Source organism: Saccopteryx leptura, chromosome 3 (genome assembly GCF_036850995.1).
Source record: "Saccopteryx leptura isolate mSacLep1 chromosome 3, mSacLep1_pri_phased_curated, whole genome shotgun sequence".
Classification (NCBI taxonomy): domain Eukaryota; kingdom Metazoa; phylum Chordata; class Mammalia; order Chiroptera; family Emballonuridae; genus Saccopteryx; species Saccopteryx leptura.
This window is the reverse complement of record NC_089505.1, coordinates 182,995,058-183,014,758: the sequence shown is the minus strand read 5'-3', so window position 1 is coordinate 183,014,758 and position 19,701 is coordinate 182,995,058. Positions and strand designations below refer to the sequence as shown.

General features: G+C 39.4%; 1 protein-coding gene across 3 annotated transcripts in view; it reads right to left on the bottom strand.

Moving 5' to 3' along the window:
* Window positions 1-19,701, bottom strand: part of DSP (desmoplakin) — a 45,445-nt gene that overhangs the window by 7,846 nt on the left and 17,898 nt on the right. For all 3 annotated transcript variants that reach the window (XM_066376994.1, XM_066376995.1, XM_066376996.1), the window contains exons 5-22: window positions 17,633-17,761; window positions 15,445-15,495; window positions 14,035-14,196; window positions 13,410-13,514; window positions 12,471-12,566; window positions 12,013-12,138; window positions 11,377-11,529; window positions 10,087-10,241; window positions 8,482-8,608; window positions 7,330-7,531; window positions 6,596-6,822; window positions 5,930-6,096; window positions 5,387-5,525; window positions 4,637-4,830; window positions 2,301-2,463; window positions 1,748-1,831; window positions 987-1,094; window positions 323-421 (exon numbers count right to left, since the gene is read on the bottom strand). In XM_066376994.1, coding sequence (XP_066233091.1) covers window positions 323-421; window positions 987-1,094; window positions 1,748-1,831; window positions 2,301-2,463; window positions 4,637-4,830; window positions 5,387-5,525; window positions 5,930-6,096; window positions 6,596-6,822; window positions 7,330-7,531; window positions 8,482-8,608; window positions 10,087-10,241; window positions 11,377-11,529; window positions 12,013-12,138; window positions 12,471-12,566; window positions 13,410-13,514; window positions 14,035-14,196; window positions 15,445-15,495; window positions 17,633-17,761 — 2,487 coding nt within the window. The remainder of the gene's footprint in view (window positions 1-322; window positions 422-986; window positions 1,095-1,747; window positions 1,832-2,300; window positions 2,464-4,636; window positions 4,831-5,386; window positions 5,526-5,929; window positions 6,097-6,595; window positions 6,823-7,329; window positions 7,532-8,481; window positions 8,609-10,086; window positions 10,242-11,376; window positions 11,530-12,012; window positions 12,139-12,470; window positions 12,567-13,409; window positions 13,515-14,034; window positions 14,197-15,444; window positions 15,496-17,632; window positions 17,762-19,701) is intronic.

The following is a 19,701-nucleotide window of genomic DNA, read 5'->3' as shown; positions in this document are numbered from 1 at the left end:
CAATGCAGCTCGTCCGAGATAGTCTCAAGTCTTAATTGAACACAAAGAAATTAAGCAAATTCCTCAACAAAACTACAAATGACATTAGTGGTTTGGGAAAGTTAAAATAACTATAATTTTGCAAATATTTCTGAAGGCATTTTGAGCAGTGTACTAGGGCATGGGACTAACCCCAGGCTCATGAGCAAGCTGCACTTTACTAATTATGTATAGAAAATACACAATTACCAGTAATTATGCCCAAATCCATATTATAATAGGTAGGAATAAAGTTCTCTATTTTATTTTTTGAGACTTCAAGGAAATAGAATAAGTAATTTACCTTCAGATCTTCCAAACTTTTTAGCATCTCACTCAAGAATCTATAATAGTCTCCAGACCTTGTAAGTAGTTCTATGTACTGAGCGTGCATATCTGCAGCCTTGGAGGAAAGAAGAGGAAAAAGAAAAAGAGGTATTACATTCCACAAAAGTCCTATACAAGCTGATCAATTTTGTTTTCTAAAATAACATAATAGTAAAGTTATAATTTAAAGAGTAAATTCTCATGCATACTAATGCCAAGTTCTAGCAGTACATCAAAATAAAGGGCTAAAAGCACTGTAATCCATCCTCATCACTCCAGGGTGTTTCCCTAAACTGTCTGACAGGTGATGTTCTCTGACATCTTTGGGGAAAAGTTATCTTTTATAAATCAACAAGATATGTTCCACTTTTAGACATCTCCCTCATCAAATCCAGAATTCAAGCTTAATTTCTGCAAAGACTATTATATAGACAACAGACTCAGACTTCTACTGATCATTTCCTAAAATGCATCACATACAGATAACTTACACTACAAGGAGCATAACCTACTCTTTTAGATTGGATACCCTATAACAAGGGATGAATTTAGGGACTGCAGGGAAGACAGAAAGGGGACAAAGAAAAGGGAAGAGGTCAAAGGAAGGGCAGGTCATAAGAGATGTGGAATGACATACATACCTCCTGCAGAATCACCCCAGAAGGAGACTGAACCATGGTCCTTTTAATAGGTATGTTCAGTAGAGTTTCCAGTCCTGAGGTGTAGGATGCCAGCTGGAGTTCATAATCCTGCAGAATAACAGAGTTTAAGAAATACATACTTAGTGAACTTAAAAGGAATCACTGACAGCTACAATTTCACAGTTTCAAATCATCAAACTGTATTTCTGTTGACCCACCCCAAAGTCTATCATGTGCAGCTAGTGCCCGAGCAGCTAACATACATGATTAAACCAAGTAGTACACCTTTATATGCAAATTTGAGAATTCTGCACATGCCACCAGTCTAAAGAATGAAGACTAGCTCATTCCTTCAAGTATTGCCAATGTGCAATGAATGCAAGTTAATGGATAACAAACTTTTATGGTTTGTTCAGGAGAGAATATATAAAATCAATAATTGCTGTGCTCAAGAAATTTATCATCTTGAAATCGAATCAGAAAATTATGCAGTTAATAATATTCTTGATGAGCCTGGCCTGCAGTGGTGCCGTGGATAGAGCATCAACCTGAAACGCTAAGATAGTGGGTTCGAAACCCTGCACTTGCCCAGTCAAAGCGCATACAACAAGCAATCAATGAACAAAGTAAAGCAACTATGAGTTGATGCTTTTCATTCCCCACCCCTTCACCTCTCTCTGTAAAATCAATAAATAAAATCTTTAAAAATAATTATAATATTCTTGATGAAATACCAACATTCTTTGTAAAAACCAGCATACCTTAATTGAATTTGCACAAAGTTCAGCAATTTTTTGTACTTCTTCTGATTTGTCTCGTTTGCCAGAAATTTCATTATGCAAGTTCTACATAAAAAATAAAATATTTACAAATATTAAAGTATATCAACATTTTTAAATAAAATGTTATTTCACTCTTTAACCACTTTTATTTGCTTGTTTGTCTCAGTTTATTACTACATATACTGATCTCATACCCTCACAGTTAAAACTTTAGGAGACAAGCATATGTTCTATTCAGAAGAGAAAACAAAGCTCTTTAACTTCTTATCTACCTAAAATGTTACTTTCTAGTCAGCATTCTTTTCTGCTCCTTTCACTTTAATTTACACAAATTCTTTAGTACACCATTATATTATTTCTGTATTCATAATTGCATTTCTTTGTAAATATGTGGGCAGTCTTGAAGCATTCACAAAATAGGCTAGTAACATTAATCATTTCAAATCTAGGCACTGCTAAGAAAACCAGAGGAATATACAGCTTACACCCAAAAAATTTCAAAACAGCTATGGAATGACAACTTGACTTCTACCTTCTGATCATTTAAAAATCGCATGACTGTGCTGGAATCTCCAAACTTCATGCATTCTAAGGAATCCTGGCGGCGTTTGGCATCATAGAGCCATTTGCAGAAAGCCTGATAGTTATCACGATAATTTCTCAGTTGTTTGATTTGCTTCTCCAGGTCCCATAATCTAGGGAAAACACAGGTCAAATTATTAAAATTGTTAAAGCACTACTATTGTTCCTCAAAGTATTTAATATGGAGTTATCATATGACCTAGCAATTCCACTTGGTCTATGTCCAAGAAAAATGAAAACATATATCCATACAAAAAGTTATAAATGAATGTTCATAGCAGCATTTTTCATGATAGTCAAAAATTGGAAACAACCCAAGTATCCATCAACTGGTGAAAGGATAAACAAAATGTAGTCTATCCATACATGAATATTATTGAGCCATTAAAAAAATGGGAGTACTCACACATGCTATACCATTTTTGAACCTTGAAAATACTATGTTAAGCAAAAAAAGCCAGTCACAAATGACCATACATTGTATCACTCCATTAATATGGAATGTCCAGAACAGGCAAATCTATACAGACAGAAAGTTGGGAGGCAGCGACAGCTAGTGGGTACAAGGGTTTCTTTAGGGGTGGGGGAGATGAGAATGTTCTAAATTTCAATTGTGCTGATAGCTAACACAGCCACTGAGTTGTACACATTAAGTGGATTGACATGTGAATTACATATCAATAAAGATGTTTTTAAAAAGCACTACTAGTAAAATGACCCACAAGCAAAATTGAGAATATATTTTTAAACCCCCATGTGCAATAATGCATTTCTTTTGTTAAGATTTAATTTTCGGCCCTCACTCGCCACTGACAGTCTGCCTCACAGCTGGCACACCTGCCACTGCCCCATAGAAATGCTTCGATTACACAAAGTCCTTAGCTATATTGAGCCAGTGTCCAGTTCACTGGCTCCTCATCTCACTCAGGCTTATGCCAAAGATGTAAAATTTAGTGCACATGCCTGAGGCTTAATGCTTCAAGGTGTAGACCTTTTAGCCGATGCAGTAGCCATTTCTATGGAGCCAAACAGAAGAACACTGGTTACTGAACCAACACTACGCTTGGAGATATTGTCAATATGGTAGAAAAAGGAATCATTGATCTAACCAAGGTTGTAAGAACTATTTTTTTGGCTGCTGCTGGAACACCAGCAGAATGAGTAGTCACAGCAATTCCTAAAGTGAGAAAGACCCTGGAATGAGCGGGATGGGTGGAATGGGAGGTAGAATGGGAAGTGGAATGGGATGTAGCATGTTCTAATCCTAGAACAGTGTTTTATCATTATCAATGGGAACTGTGAGAGGAAGGTCAAGGCAGTGCTCCTCACCTATAACTTCAGAGAAGTCAGTTGCTAAAAATGAAGAAAGTCTGGCCAATATTTAAGAAAATCACTATAACCATCAGTTTCTGGTTTCAGTTAATAACATATAGTGGTTTATTGCTGTCATTGTTTATGCAGACAATTTATTTTGTATTTTTGAATAAAAATACATTCGCATATTTTTTCACCAAGTGCAAGAGCCATGTACCAATATACTGTTTTCAACTTAAATCACTGAGGGATTTTTACTACTGTTCTGTCAAAATGAGGATTTTAGTGCTTGCCTTTACCCGATGAGAAGTTAAGAAGCAGCCTTTCTGTGGAGAGTAAGAATAATTGTGTACAAAGTAGAGAAATGTCCAATTATGTAACCTTTGTGTAATAAAAATTTATTTAAAGTAAAAAAAAAAAAAGATTTAATTTTCGGTCCTGTCAGGTAGCTCAGTTGGTTAGAGCATTGTCCCCATATACCAAGATTGCAGGTTCAATTCCCAGTCACAATAAAAGCACAACTAAGTGGAACAACAAATCGATGCTTCACACACACTCTCTCACTCTTGCTTTCTCCCACTTTCACTATCTTCCTTCTTCTCTCTCTAAAATCAATCAATAAATATTAAAAATTTTTTAAAATTTAAAAGACAATTTTCATAAACTTATAGTGAAAAAGCATCTACTGTCTCCAACAGTCATCACAAGAATTTGTTTATAAGGCACAAAGGAGTTTGATCAATATCTTCTACTATTTCCCTAAGAACCTGGATGGCACCTGGCATGGGTTGGTTCAAGCTTGGCTATTATAATGTACTGTTTTTCCATTTCAACAAAGTTGCCTGCAGGCAGCTACATAGAACACCTGTGTTGACTAACTTATAGACAAAACAAAACCTTTTTTTATAGTGATTATTTCAAAGGACATCTTGGGGACAAATGGAAAGAAAGTACAGAAGGAGGCTAGCGTACCTGTAATCTATCTGTTTGTCTATCCTTTGCCAGCGATCTGTCAGCTGTGTGACTTTCTCACTGAACTTGCTCAGGTCTAGATCATAAAGTGGATACTGCTGTGACGTCTGGGAGTGGATCTGCTGGGCTTTCTGCAGTTCTGTCGTCATGGTGGCCAACAATGACTTCTTCAAGTTCAAGTCATTTTTAATTTTCTGTCATCAGAGATAAAAAAAAAAGAGCACAAATTCATCTCATCGTTTACTTCATGCCTCGTTGCAAATCACCAAATGAAAAATAAAAACAAGTTTATAAAACTCTTCAGAATATTCGTATTTTTGAGTGATAATCAATTCATAAAAATATTGTTTGCTGACTTATTTCCCAATATTTCTGCCAGTGATTTAGTTGCTTATGCTACCTCATTGCAAAAGGATTAAATGTGTAAATTAGTTTTAGAAAACCTAAATGTTACACTTATTAATATAATATATATTAATGTATTATTGTTTCTGTTAAGTCCTATAGCAAAGAAACCAGTTTAACTATATTTAACTAAGCATTCCCCAGACTAATCTCACCACAAATTACATTCTCACATAGTTCCTACTAACACACTCTAGGAAACAATGTTCTAGAGATAACAATGAATATCAACATAATCTGGCAATCCTCAAAATTTATGAAAACTCAGTGAAACTTTACAATCGGGGGATGAGTCCTGTATTATTCTCTGTAAACTGGGCCACTGTGAACATCCTCTCATATTACCTTCAGTCCACAGCGGTAAGCTTCCACTTTGTCCAGATCCAGGTAAACAGTTTCCTCCTCAGTGAGTCTGGCTTCGTAAACTTTTAGCATGTCTTCCGTTTGGAGGATGGCCTGGAGGAGTGCTCGCACAGCGCATAAACTGTAAAGACCAAAACAGGCAAACAGTATTGCCAGTTACTTCACTAAGCTTTGAACACCTGGTTTCTGCCACTATTAATAGAAGAGAACAATGTGAAGGCAGATAATTTATTTTGCCTAGTGTATAAACTTCAGGAACAATACATTTCTCACCTCCACCCCATTTTGCATTAACTGGAAAACTCTTAAGTTCTAGCTCTTAGAGTATAACTTAACTACAAGATATGTTAGCTCTCAGAAGAGTGGAATCAACACCATTGTCTAGAGAAGCCTCTCTCAAAAGCAAAGAATGCTAACTAAGGCTCTGGTGAGAACAGAAACTATAAGGTAAAGGATGCAACAAGCCAAGTGTACAGAGCAACTAAAGTCTGGCAAAATGTCTGAGATAGTGTTAGTTGTGATTACCTGTTTAAGTAGCCATCTGTAACGCCATTGATATTTTCCAGTTTCTGAAACAGCCCAAATACCTCATTCTGTAAGTAGCAATATTTTTCTGAACCTCTGAAGTTAGCTAGCATATCTTTAAGCTGGTTGAGAACTTCGGCAATTGCTTGAGAATCATTCTGTACACTCTGTCAAAAAAAAAAAAGAAAAAAAGCTCTTTTGATCTAGCTGTGTGATTTGTGAAAACTTTTGAAATGAACCAAATACTATTGCAATATATACCTAAAGCAAAACCACTGTAGCCTGCTTCAGCAACCCACAATTAATAGCGGAGGAGGCTGAATTCCCAGCCTCAGAAATGTCTACAAATTTGCAGAAAAACAAGAAATCATGCCAGAAAACTATTTCCTCAAAAATTAATGTTTCTTGCTTATAATTATTTAAACCAGGGTTTTTGTTTGTTTGTTTTTAATTGATTTGAGCAAGAGGAAGGGAGGGAGAAAAAGGGAGACAGGAATATCTGTCCCTGTATGTGCCCTGACCAGGGGTCAGAGTGGCCATCTCTGCCCTCTGGGACAATGCCGGCCAGGGTAAACCAGGAGGCTTTTTTTGTTTGCTTTTTCTTTTTTAGTTTGTAGATACATATAAATATACCTGGAATGAGGCAGAGTATTCATGGATACATACCTTTAGGTCATTTATCTTCACTGTGATGTGGTGGGAGGACGCTTGGTCTGCCAGAAGGTTGTTCTTCAGAGCCATCCTGCCCTCACAGTGCTCTATCTGCCGGCGAATCTTCTGGAGCTCCATCAGCATCCACGTCTCCTGCTTGTCATTTTCTCTGTTAGTTTCAATTACTTTATTATGGTTGACATCTTGGCAGGAACCAAGATGAGTGATTTCAGTTGTGGTTACTGTAAAAATATGTTAGGACAACAAAGTCAGAGAATTCTTCATTTGAAGGGTACCAGGCCTCAAAAAAAAAAAAAAAAAGAAAGAAAGAAAGAAAAAGAAAAGAAAAGAAAAGCCCATGCTGCATAAAAGTGTAGTTACTTCCTTTGATTTGATTATGAAAATTACCGTATTTTTCACTCCATAAGACGCACTTTTTTCCCCTAAAAGTGGAGGGGGAAATGCCCATGCATCTTATGGGGCGAAAAATACGGTACTTTATTACGTATTTTAATGCACCATTTGGTTCATAATATTTTTTTTCTTATTTTCTTCCTTAAAAGCCTGGGTGTATCTTATGGTCAGGTGCGTCTTATGGAGCGAAAAATATGGCAAGTGTATAAACAAATTTTGATATATTATTTTTCAAAAACATGATTCGGAAACTAGTTATATCCCAATCACTTTCTCTTTAAAACTGCATGTATGGCTGACCCAGAGAGAGAGAGAGAGAGGTGCACCACACTGACCTGTCTGGTGCTGGGGGTGGCCGGGGAGCTGGATGACCAGCGTCTGGTAATGTTTCTGGGCGTCCGTGAACTGAGACTGCATTTTCCGTTTGTCGTCATCTCCAAACATCTCCGAGCCTTGGCTGTTTCTGATGAACTCTTGGTAATGTAACTCAAGGTCTTTTATTGTCTTCATGTAATCTTCCTGCCTCATTGTTTTCAGCTGAAAGTAAACCAGGCAGAAGTGATTTATGGTTGTTCCCATAGTACAACCAAGAGAAATTCTGCTGGAAGATGCCCTGTGCCAGGTGGGGCTTGAGGCAAGCCCCAAGTATAAAGCAGGTCACAGCAAAGCTGTTACAACTAAAAAGGGAAAAGTTTAAGGGGAGCCAAAAATGACACATTCTGTGCCTCTCTCCTCACTGCCATCCGAGAGGACCCCCTCACCTAGAATTCTTAGACCCCAATTTGAAAACCACTAACTTTGAGTAACTAATGCTTTGAGGTTATTCCAAGAATTCTATTTCACCATTTACTTCTATGATACCCAGTCAATAATTTATCACCTAACTTTCCATTGCATCCAAGAATAGTATCCAGAATATTATAGGACCATGTGTGCTTTCCATGGGTACTATGGGCCAGTCAGGCTACTTGAATTCATCTCATAACCAGCCACACGTGAATTCCTCCATCCTATAGTGGACAGACCAGAACATCTATGGCAGGCTAAGCTGACACTTTCAGCAGTAGCTGCGCTATAAGAAGGTCTGAGCCTGACCAGGTGGTGGCACAGTGAATAGAGCGTCAGACTGGGATGTGGGGACCCAGGTTAGAGACCCCGAAGTCACCAGCTTGAGCGTGGGCTCATCTGGCTTGAGCAAAAAGCTCACCAGCTTGGACCCAAGGTTGCTGGCTTGAGCAAGGGGTTACTTCGGTCTGCTGAAGGCCCACAGTCAAGGCACATATGAGAAAGCAATCAATGAACAACTAAGGTGTTGCAACAAAAATCTAATGATTGACGCTTCTCATCTCTCTCTGTTCTTGTCTGCCTACCCCTCTGACTCTTGCTCTGTCTCTGTAAAAAAAAAAAAGAAGGTCTGACTGGCAGAAACACAGTGGGCAGAAGCATGATGACCCTTCTGGGCAGTCAGGGTGGTGCTGCACACATACCTTGGCAATAGTCATGGCCCTGATTTTCTCAATGTCAATCATACAATAATGCCAGGACACAAGGCTCTTCATGTTGATATACAGTTGGTTCCACAGAGCTAGGATGGCTTCATAGTATTGCTCAATCCTAGGAAACATGAGAAGGAAACACACTGAGCCTGGCTTTCAAACTTTACCCCACATGGGAACACTGGCCGTGTCTACCTGACCGTGCAAAAAACTACAGAACTAACAGAGTAACGGCTGAATGTATTGTTGGGTTGCAAAAGCACACACTGTTCTAAGATAATAAACTGCCTTCCTGCAATATCTGCAGGGCTGACGCACAAGGAACGCATCCTGCCTCTGCTAGCAAGATTAGATTTGCTGAGGCTCGTGATAATTTTCTACTTTAGCTGTAGCTATAAGCTAAATTGGGTCAGGAGTCTTCCCTAGCATGGGCTGGCACTCCATAACATGTATAATTCTTTAAATATTCAACGTTGCGATGCATTTGGACTAATTTACTCCCCTAAAGTACATTCTCAATGATCTACATTAGTATAGTTTGCATTGTTTTAATCAAAATACACAGTATGATATTTTTGTTGTACGTTGTTTGTAGAGCACAGACTAGCACTGGGCAGGACTACAGGAAGAATGCAGTCATGCAATGCTGATGGCCGGAGCTTGGAAGTGAGCACATGGGGCTCATTACGCTACATCCCTATTCTAAGGGTGCTGAAGACTTCCACAACTGACAGCTTAGAGAAGGCTCTGCATGGACAATCCGTAAAATGAATGTCCTGCCTATTAATGAGTGCATATTGATATTAAGGGCACTTTATATTTGTAGCTCCATAGAAATTACTGGTTGTCTAAGAAAGGAAGAACTTTGAAACAACGCCTTGTAAGTATACTACTCACAAAAATTAGGGGGTATTCTATCACTTCATAGTCATTTTGAAATATCCCCTAATTTTTTTTTTTTTTTGTATTTTTCTGAAGCTGGAAACGGGGAGAGACAGTCAGACTCCCGAATGCGCCCGACCAGGATCCACCCGGCACGCCCACCAGGGGGCGATGCTCTGCCCCTCCGGGGCCTCACTCTGCCGCGACCAGAGCCACTCTAGCGCCTGGGGCAGAGGCCAAGGAGCCATCCCCAGTGCCCGGGCCATCTTTGCTCCAATGGAGCCTTGGCTGAGGGAGGGGAAGAGAGAGACAGAGAGGAAGGAGGGGGGGGGGGAGGTGGAGAAGCAAATGGGCGCTTCTCCTATGTGCCCTGGCCGGGAATCGAACTCGGGTCCCCCGCACGCCAGGCCGACGCTCTACCGCTGAGCCAACCGGCCAGGGCCAAAATATCCCCTAATTTTTGTGAGTAGTATTATATGACAGTTACATACTCTAGTCTTCTTATAGCCAGACCTTCTTTTTTATCCTCCCATAATAAAGTATCTTCCAACACAAAATTATAAGGTAATGTAAGTGGACCTTCACAAGGTTCCTTTTGGGAAGGGGCAGTTATAGTAAGAAACAGTGTGTCTAAGTTCCTTGTGTGGTAAGCATTTGCCCCATTCCTCCTGACTTCCATTCATGCCATGACTACAAGGAACTTCAGCAACTTACTTGCCAGCCAGGTCCACGGCCAGAGGATTTGGAGGAGGAATAATCAGACCAACGGATGGAACCAGCATGTCTACCCCTCCTGGGCCCGTCACATACCACTTGCTGCGTTCATTGTTGTCCTTCAAGATGCATTCATCCCCTTTGTGCACAATTTTCTGTAAGGCAAGCAACCCACGTTGTGGCTTTATTCCTGAGTACACATTTGTATCTTTTTCTCACAGATAAAAACAGAAATGAAAACATGCCAACTATTTGAGCTTTTCACTTTACTAATTTTTCCTCAAATGAAGATAGTCTTTATACAGCCCAACTATACTGATGCCTTACACAACATATATGAGTCTGAAAGGTGTGTATCAAATAAATTAGGTGAAGTAACTTTCTGAAGCCAGCCTGAGGAACCCATTAACACAGTGAGAAATCATTTTTGTAAAGCAAAAACTCACCACATGGCTTTTCTTTGTGACTTCGTGTTTTATTTATTAGATTTTAGTCTGTGGAAGTCACTTGTCTCATTCATTTGCTCTTATAATTTTTAAGTAAAAAACTCTGGTATCAGGTCCTCAGAAAAATAAGTTTCTAAATTAACTCTAGCATCTAAATAGCTTCTTTCCTAAGTAAACTCTATATAGCTTCATAACATAACTTAAAATATGCAACTATCTTAACTACTGAAATGTAACAAACTTGATATTTCTGTACTTCAATCTCCATTTCAACTTTTCCTCTCCAGTTAAGTTCTTAAAACATTTGTAGTAAAATAACTCTATCGTCTTATAACATTTATAGAACTAACTAAAGACACTGTATATTTCTTAAGTCCTCCATAACTTTTGTAAAAAAATAGAGCTGTGGGAATTACATAAATAATTAATGAAAACAAGTCTTCTTTCCATACAATACTTTTATTTACCACAGAGACTGCAAAATTGGTATGCTCAATTACTGAATATCTGCAATGACATTCACTTTCTATGTAACACAATGGTCACGGCTCATTTCTTTTATGTCAGAAGTTTAAAGATGGGAGTGATCACTGATAAACAAGTCTGTATAGTAGAAGAAAAAGAGTATGAAGATTTAGAATAGTTTAAAATAAGCCCTGTCCTAATCATTGACAGCCAGTGTGTGATTCAGAACAAAGCCGCTGCATTTGCTGCTTTGTGTACAAAAAAAAGACATTTACTGTGGCACTCACAGAAACCTCGATTAAATTCTGCTCTTCTGATTGATGAAAATCTACATAGAAGAGAAGGGAAAGCTTTTGTATGGCTCTGCGTGAAGACACACCTGGTCTTGTTTGTAGTCACACAGAGCCCTGAGAATGATGGGCTTGCTGCTTCTGTAGTCTGGGTTACGTGGTTTCAGCTGCACAATCTTCTTGGATTTGTTCACCAAGTTCTGCACCTGACGCTTGTATTCAAGGATTTTCTCTCGTTCTTTCTGCAATTGCAAATAAAATCATACCTTAACACAGACTCTGAATTTTAGATAAGATCTTCAAATGGCATTAATACAGCTACTATGACATTACAAATGAGATATTGTTCTCTTCAGGGACAGTGAGAACCTTTCATAATAAGCGACTTCAGAAGCTGCATAGCCATGAATTAAGTTGGTAGGAAAGAATAGTATTGTGTAAAAGGGCACTGATGTTGATAAAGCTTGAAGTATGCTTTTCCAAAGGAATTTTCATGTTATTCTCTCCATTGTCATTTTGAGCAATAGTGATTACTTTAGAAAAAGTAATTTTCAACAGTAATGGAGCAGGTAAAGAAGTTTATTTTGAGAGATGAAGAAAACACTTGTGCGAGTTTTCAGCACAAGTCATTCCATACAATAATGCAAATCCTTGAACTGCGTCAAGTAGGGACATTTTATCTCCCCTGTGGAAGGCTGCTGAGGGTCTGGACCTGAGACAAGTACCTCCAGCTCCTTGATCTGGTCCAGCAGGCGCTGCAGAGGCATGTTCTTGTCACAGGGGTACTTCTTCCTGATGGAGTCCTGAAGGCCCTTCAGGTAGGCTTCTGTCGACTGGGCCTCCTCAAAAAACTATTAAGGATGAGAATGATCCCATGTCACTGAAAAGCAACTCAATAAGCAACCTCATCTACTATTTCTCTTTCAAGCACTATTTTTCCTAAGAGTCCATTTGAGAGGTGGGGGCTAAAGAAAAGATTAGAGCAGAAAGTATATTAACTCATGTGTGACAGCAAGACTGACTTGACTGATTGGATGACCAGCTTACCAATCTATGTTCCTCTAACCTGAAAACCAATCAGTAGTATTTATACTTTGAAGACTGTTTTCAGTTCTTTTAAAACATTCAGAAGATAAGGTATTAAGACCTAAAAGATAATTAAATTACTACTATGTATTAAAACCTGAAAGTAAGCAGCATTTTCTTTGAGATGAACATCAATGCATTTGGTGATCTGAAGAATCCAGCTCCACTGTGTCTGAAGAGTGTCCATATATGCCTGAAACAAGGAAACATCAGTAGTCTCACCACCACCCAGCCATACAGAGGGTTCTACTCTTTGATCAATACATGACCCTGAATGAAAGCTATGAAATCTTTTCTACCTCATTCCAAGTCAAGCAAACTTTTTCCAAATATTAAAAACAGAATTTCCCAGCAGGGAACTCCAGGTACAGTAGAAATTAAATTTTACAGCCCAAGTTTTAACAAAGAGTAGCATTAGGAGAATTAGTCAAAATATTCACCCAAATGGCATAGCCACTGGCCAGTCAGAACAGACACTGGGGACAGCCCTAGAGCAGGGTTCCTCTCCTCCACCGAGATCACAGGCAGGATCAAGGCACCCATGTGGAGGGCTTGAGGGGCTCTGAGGCAATGACTCTTAATAGATATGGAAATATTTTAAATTTTTTTAACAACCAATATGACCATACTGGTGCTGCCAGCTAATGTCAGCCTTGAGCACAGACGACAAATAGCAGTCTAGAGGTCAGCAGCCTACAGCCCCAAGAGGCCCACCTGGCCCACCTGCATGCCTTTATACATTAAATTTTATTGGAATAGGGTCATGTTCATTCACTTACATATTGCTATTGTTGTTTTCATACCACAACAGCAGAGTTAAATAATTTCAACAAAGACCAAATGACATGCAAAACTAAAATATCATTTGGTCCTTTCTAGTATAAGATTGTCAAGCCCTGGCCTAGGGAATTGATCCCAAAATATAAAATAAACTTCCTATGGATTTACGAGGGGTAAGAATCATTCAATCGTATAGTCTTACTTTACAAAGTTTTCCCTTTTTTCCTAATAAAAATGTAAATCTCATGACGCCTACCTCAATTTTGTCTGAAGCTGGATGTTGATTGAGAACAAGTTGGTCACTTTCTTGTTTAAGTTTATTGAGTTCTCTTTCCTTAACTTCCAGTTGACTCATGCGTATCTGTGAATGAAAAACAAATTCTTCAGGGCAAGTCACCATTGATTGACCTTCTGGCATTTCCACCACAGGACGCTATATACAAAACTGCCTTTGGGAAATGGACAATGTCAGAGAATCCTGTTATGTTTTCCTCAAGACTCCTAGCACTTTAAGACTGGAAAGGATGTTTGAGATCATCCAGTATGTGGCTGAGGCCAGACTAGTGACATGTCTTGTGCAAATTCACACAAGTAAAGTGACAGAGCTACAATAAACCTAATTCTAGGTTCTAATCCACCATGCTACTATGCACTCTGGGGTTTGAGAAAGAACTAATTCTTACATTACCCACTATCTTTTGGGATGTTCATGCATTGTCCCTCTTAAGTCACTGAAAGGAATGGTTTTTTAAGACCATTCTAATCTAGGCCGATTTATAACTGGTGGATTAAAAGATACGAGTCTGTTCACCCCCATCTTCTAGGCCTCTAAGGCGACAGCCCCAAGGCAAGCATCTACAGCTCCTCAGGGGCAATCTTACCGAGAAGGCCTCTTGCTTCTGAGCAATGTTGGTGTTCCTGTCACTCCAGTCGTAGAGTAGCTCCTCTTCCTCACAGTCATTGATCCACATGATCTCTCTGGAAGTGGCCTGGATGATGTTCTGCAGCTGTCGCAGGTGATCCATTCTCTCAAAGGACGCTTTCTGCATAGGACATTGAAAAGCAGCATTAGGGCCTGACCAGGTGGTGGTGCAGTGGATAGAGCATCTGGGATGCGAAGGACCCAGGTTCAAAACCCCGAGGTTGCCGGCTTGAGCACGGGCTCATGTGGTTTGAGCAAGGCTCACCAGCTTGAACCCAAGGTCACTGGCTTGAGCAAGGGGTCACTTGGTCTGTTGTAGCCCCCCGGTCAAGGCACATATGAGAAAGCAATCAATGACACCTAAGGTGCGGCAACAAAGAATTGATGCTTCTGATCTCTCTCCCTTCCTGTCTGTCTGTCCCTCTCTCTGACTCTCTCTCTCTGTCTGTCACAAAGAAAACAAAAAAGCACCATTAGGATAACGATATGCAAACTAATGATTTTCTCTGCAAATTTCACAGCTATACCCATAGAGTCCCTTTTACAAAACACAAAACAAACAAAAAAACACATACACAAGAATCAGTAATATGTTAATCTTTTGCACTCACCAACCACCTGGTATGTGACCCATCCGAATTTGTGAGCAGCAAAGGAGCAATTTTAGATTTGGTGAAACAGCCTAATTTAGATGGGTCTTGATTCAGATACTGATATTTGGATTCAATAATTAGTTTTAGACTATAAAGGGAAAATTAAATTCTTAAAAAGAAAAATAAAAATTTTTCTGTCCTCTCCCACACCCCAAACTTCAAGGTGCCATCAATCACTCCCCAGACCTGATAGGAAATTGTTGCGTCACTATTAGCTACGTTATTTTAAAAGGAACACTGCCAATAAGGAAATAAAAAGTGAAGACAAGCTGACACAAATAGGCAGAAGAATGGAAATACTTTTTCCTATGAGTCAGGCAACTGATTCAACATTTACCATAAAATAGTGATGATGGTCTCGTAAACCTCAATCTAAGGAAACAAAGCTTATTCCTGCTTACATCTTGTAAAAAGACTGCAGTTCACAAGTGGAAAAGCTTTAGTGCTTTACCTGCGCGTATTCAACAAGAGCTACTGATGTGACACTTAACTTGCAAATAGAATAGCACTCAGTACTGTCTTCAGAAAAAAAAATTTTTTTAAACTTCAGTTCTAAAAGAAAGACAGCAGTGGAAATGAAAATCATGTCTCCAAGTGGACTTCCAGGCACCTCTAGCCATTAGCTCTAACACCCAGCAGGTGCCTTACCTCAAAGCAGCGCTCCATATTAATGGAGCTGGACTGAACACAGAGACATCAGAAATAAGCGGTCTTACCAGCAGGTTTTCATACTCTTCCTCCAGCTGGTAGATGGCAGATTTCTCGCGCTAGAAGGCAACATATAGCAAGTCATGATCTCATTTTCCCCCTGTGGGTCTGTAGAGAAAGAGCAGCCCCTCTAAACCTCCTTTTCATCAGAGACTGACTTTACATCCTTCAACAGAAAGACAATTTTTCTCTAGGAAACCTCTCGCCCACAGAGACCTTTTCCCGGGTGGTTTGACAGTAAACCCTCACTGGCCTGGTGGTGCCATCTTCCCGGGTAAAGGCCTCATCGCTGTCACTCAAAGACTCACTTCTTAGGAAATTGTCAAAGTCTGAAAATATGATTTAGGATTCCCTGGGTCTTAGGGAAAATTGGTCAGATATTCGAGTGGTCAAAAGTAAGGCAAAACAAGAAAGCCATAATAACAACAACAAAAGTATAGAAACCTGGGGGAAAACAAGCACTTAAAAAGATGAATAAATTTCTGAGGTCGCCGGTTCGAAACCCTGGGCTTGCCTGGTCAAGGCACATATGGGAGTTGATGCTTCCAGCTCCTCCCCCACTTCTCTCTCTCTGTCTCTCCTCTCTCTCTCTCTGTCTCTCCTTCTCCTCTCTAAAATGAATAAATAAAATAAATAAAAAAAAAAAAAAAAAAAAAAAAAAAGTTGAGCAAGCCCAACCACTTTAAAAAAAAAAAAAAAAAAAAAAAAGATGAATAAATTTATGTTGTAATTCTCCACCCAGCTGCAAGCCAGTCCTTTCAGCAAAGGGAAGGTATCAGGATGAGACATAATTTCCTTCAGTAGAGGAATATTCTAATTATCACATAGAAAAGGATTCACCAAGGACGTGAAATGTTATGATGGCCATATCCTCTGTATTTGAAGAGCTGCTCTGCATTCTGCAGAGAACTGCTCACTCCCCCACCCAAACACTCATTTACAAAACATGGGTGTTTGTGTGTCTTTCACCTTGTGTTAACTGCCTCCCCACCCAGTGTTAACACAATCTCTAGTATAGTGGGAAATATAATAATTAGAACAACAATAGGTAGTCCTATTATTGTAGGGGTAATGAAAGAGGCGAATAGATTTTCGTTCATTTTGTTTCTCAAGGGGCTGAATGTTTTAGTGATTTAGTTAAAGAAGGTTCAGGGTTTGTATAATATGTGTGTTTGGAGATTTTTAACTGCATGAAGATAAATAGTGTGATAATTATTGATAAAATTGTGATAAATCATGTAGAAGTATCTAACTGAGGCATATCATCAAGGAAAGGGTGGGGCTTTCGATCTTCAACTTAAAAGGTTAACGCTGCAGTAGCTTCTTGATGAATTTACAGTATGGATGATGATCATTTTTCAAAATGTTTTAGTGGGACTATTTCAAGTACAATGGGTATAAAACTGTGGTTAGATCCGCAGATTTCGGAACATTGTCCGTAATATAGGCCAGGTCGTGTAGATAGTAGGGTTGTTTGATTTAGGCGTCCTGGAATAGCGTCTGTTTTTAAGCCTAAGGAGGGGACGGCTCAAGAGTGTAATACATCTTCTGATGAAATTAACATACGGACGGTAAGTTCTATGGGTAGAACCACTCGGTTATCTACTTCTAGTAAACGGATTTGGCCTGGTGCGAGGTCGGATGTGGGGATTATATAGGAATCAAAGTTTAAATCTTCATAGTCTGTGTATTCATAGCTTCAATATCATTGATGGCCCATAGTTTTAACGGTAATGGAGGGGTTATTAATCTCATCTATTATATAAAGAATTCGGAGGGATGGGAGAGCAATTATAATAAGGATAATGGCTGGCAGGATTGTTCAGATAGTCTCTACCTCTTGGGCATCTATAGTACTCGTGTGGGTTAGTTTAGTGGTTAACATGATTGAGATGATATAGAGGACTAGTGAGCTAATAAGGAATACAATTATTAAAGTATGATCGTGGAAATGTAATAATTCTTCTATAATAGGAGAAGTTGCGTCTTGAAAGCCTGTTTGGAATGGGTATGCCATAGAGGTACATCTATTGGGTCCCACTTCCTCATTTATGAAGTGGGACTTTTTAAAAATTTCTCAGTCATTTGGGAAAGGAATAATACACTAATGTTGCAGACCAAACTGCCTGGGACAACTAACAACATAATCCTTCAGTATGCTTTTTGGAGACTCTGAAGCGAAACATTTGCAAGTACCAGGTCAGCTTTAATCTTGTCCAGCTGCCAGCGGTAGTCTCCAATGGCGTTGTGGAGGCTCCTGTGGCTGCCGATCTGCTGCTCCACGGAACCCGGGTCCACGCCCCAGGACACTGTGTCCATCTCCGTCTGCCAAGGAAAACACTGCGCTTTGTTTCTGAGCCCGTGTGCCTGGCACACCTTACCTACAGAGGCAGGCGTCAGAGCACCAAGGGACATGTAAACAGTCAATACCAAAACCAAAACAAAAGAATTTTTTAAGGCTTGCAATTTCCAAACAGCTAATGGGGGGTTGCCAAATACTTCCCTCAACTTGTCTGATACCCAGCTCAAGGTGGCAAGAGGTGACTCAGAAATGACATCCTTGATGCCTCGATCATGTCCTCTGAAGAAAAACATCTACATGTGCACATGAAAGTGGCATATGTATGTGTGTGTATAGTATCTGTGCATACCTATATATGTACTATGCCTAACATAGAGGATGTTATAAAATACTAAGTTCCTACAGTCAGTCACTTTAAAATGGGCATCAAAAGCAATTATATACTACTTCCCAAGCTAAACAGCTAACCTGAAAGTATTTTTTTGTTGTTTTTCTTTAAATTGTTTTGATTAATATAATTGTTGACTCTTTAAACCCAGCATTCACTATTACCTTTCAGGAAGCAAAACTCACAACAGCCCATTTCAAAGAGAAGTTACAACATATACACAACGCCTGAACTGAGCTTCAATTCATGTCAGCAACACTGAGGCTGTGAATGCATCTTAGCTTTTTAAAAACTAAACCTAACTTTCTATTTTGTCTCCATTACTTCATATTTAAGAATGCCCCATGATAAGAATCAAATACATTTTTCCATAAATGTCATACTGTGGCAAATCTATTATCTCATCTTTTATTTTGAATGAGGTCATGTAAATTTCCAAATCACCTCTGTCATCTCCAAGACACACCAAGGGCAAACATTTCATTCAGTCTTGTATTACAGCAAGCACATAACACATATTGTTCCAAGCCACATCTATGTTTTCATATACCTGGCAAAGTTCCAGAAAGGGGAGCCATTTCACAATCAGACAACTGAAATGTACCCGGGACTTGGACCCTTCTCCCCCACAGCTCATTTTGGCTCTAACATAAACAGGTCAGTGAACTGGGAAGTTAACACGGTGACCAGACTCCTGCTCAAGCACCTCATTACCATTCGGGTGTATAGTATCTGACTGGTCCATCAGCAGGAACAAATTTCAGGGGAACAAAACAAAAAACCAGGCGCAGGAGATGTGTGACTGCTTCCTGATTGTGCTGCTGGGACATAGCTCCCTTATCAGCTGGGCCCTGCTGCACAGTCCCCTGGGAGTGAGAGGAAGAATGCAAGCTATGCCTTAGGGAAGAAGGGCTAGGAGGAAAAGGGGCCCAAGAGAATCCCAGAGAAAACTAGCAGTAAGCGACAGAACTGCACAGTTCTTTTGAAACCACAGGGGCCACCTGAGTTGAAAAGCATGTTTCATCAACTGTTAGTAAAGGCTCCTAACATGGAAACGGAAAGCCATGTCCACAGAATGTCATTTTCCAAAATGTTTCAACGTTGAGTCTTTGCTACCAAGAAATTCTTACAAAGCTGCACCCAATATGAATACAGAAAATGACAAATCCTGTTTTTTACATAACTGTCACACTAAAAAGAAATTAGAAAATTTGATGTTTCCTACTTTGGTTCAAAGGTTGTTTAACCTAACATCACTGACTCTTAAGATGTAGTTGGAGCCCTATGAAGCCTTCCTTTGACCGCTCCACTCCTCAGGACTGCTGCACCACCCCTCCCCCAGTCCTGTCTGAGCAGGATTGAATTATAGTTCAAACACAGTGCTTAATCTCACTCCACTCTGCATAGAAATATGGCATTTAGATGTTTGCATCTTGTTTTCTTCAATAATATTCATTTTCAAGGCCATGGAACATAATTTTTGAACCCTCAGTTTCTGGCATGGCACCAATACCTATAAAATGCTAAAGAAATGTATGTTCAGAGATAAAAAGGTAATTTCATAATGTACACAAA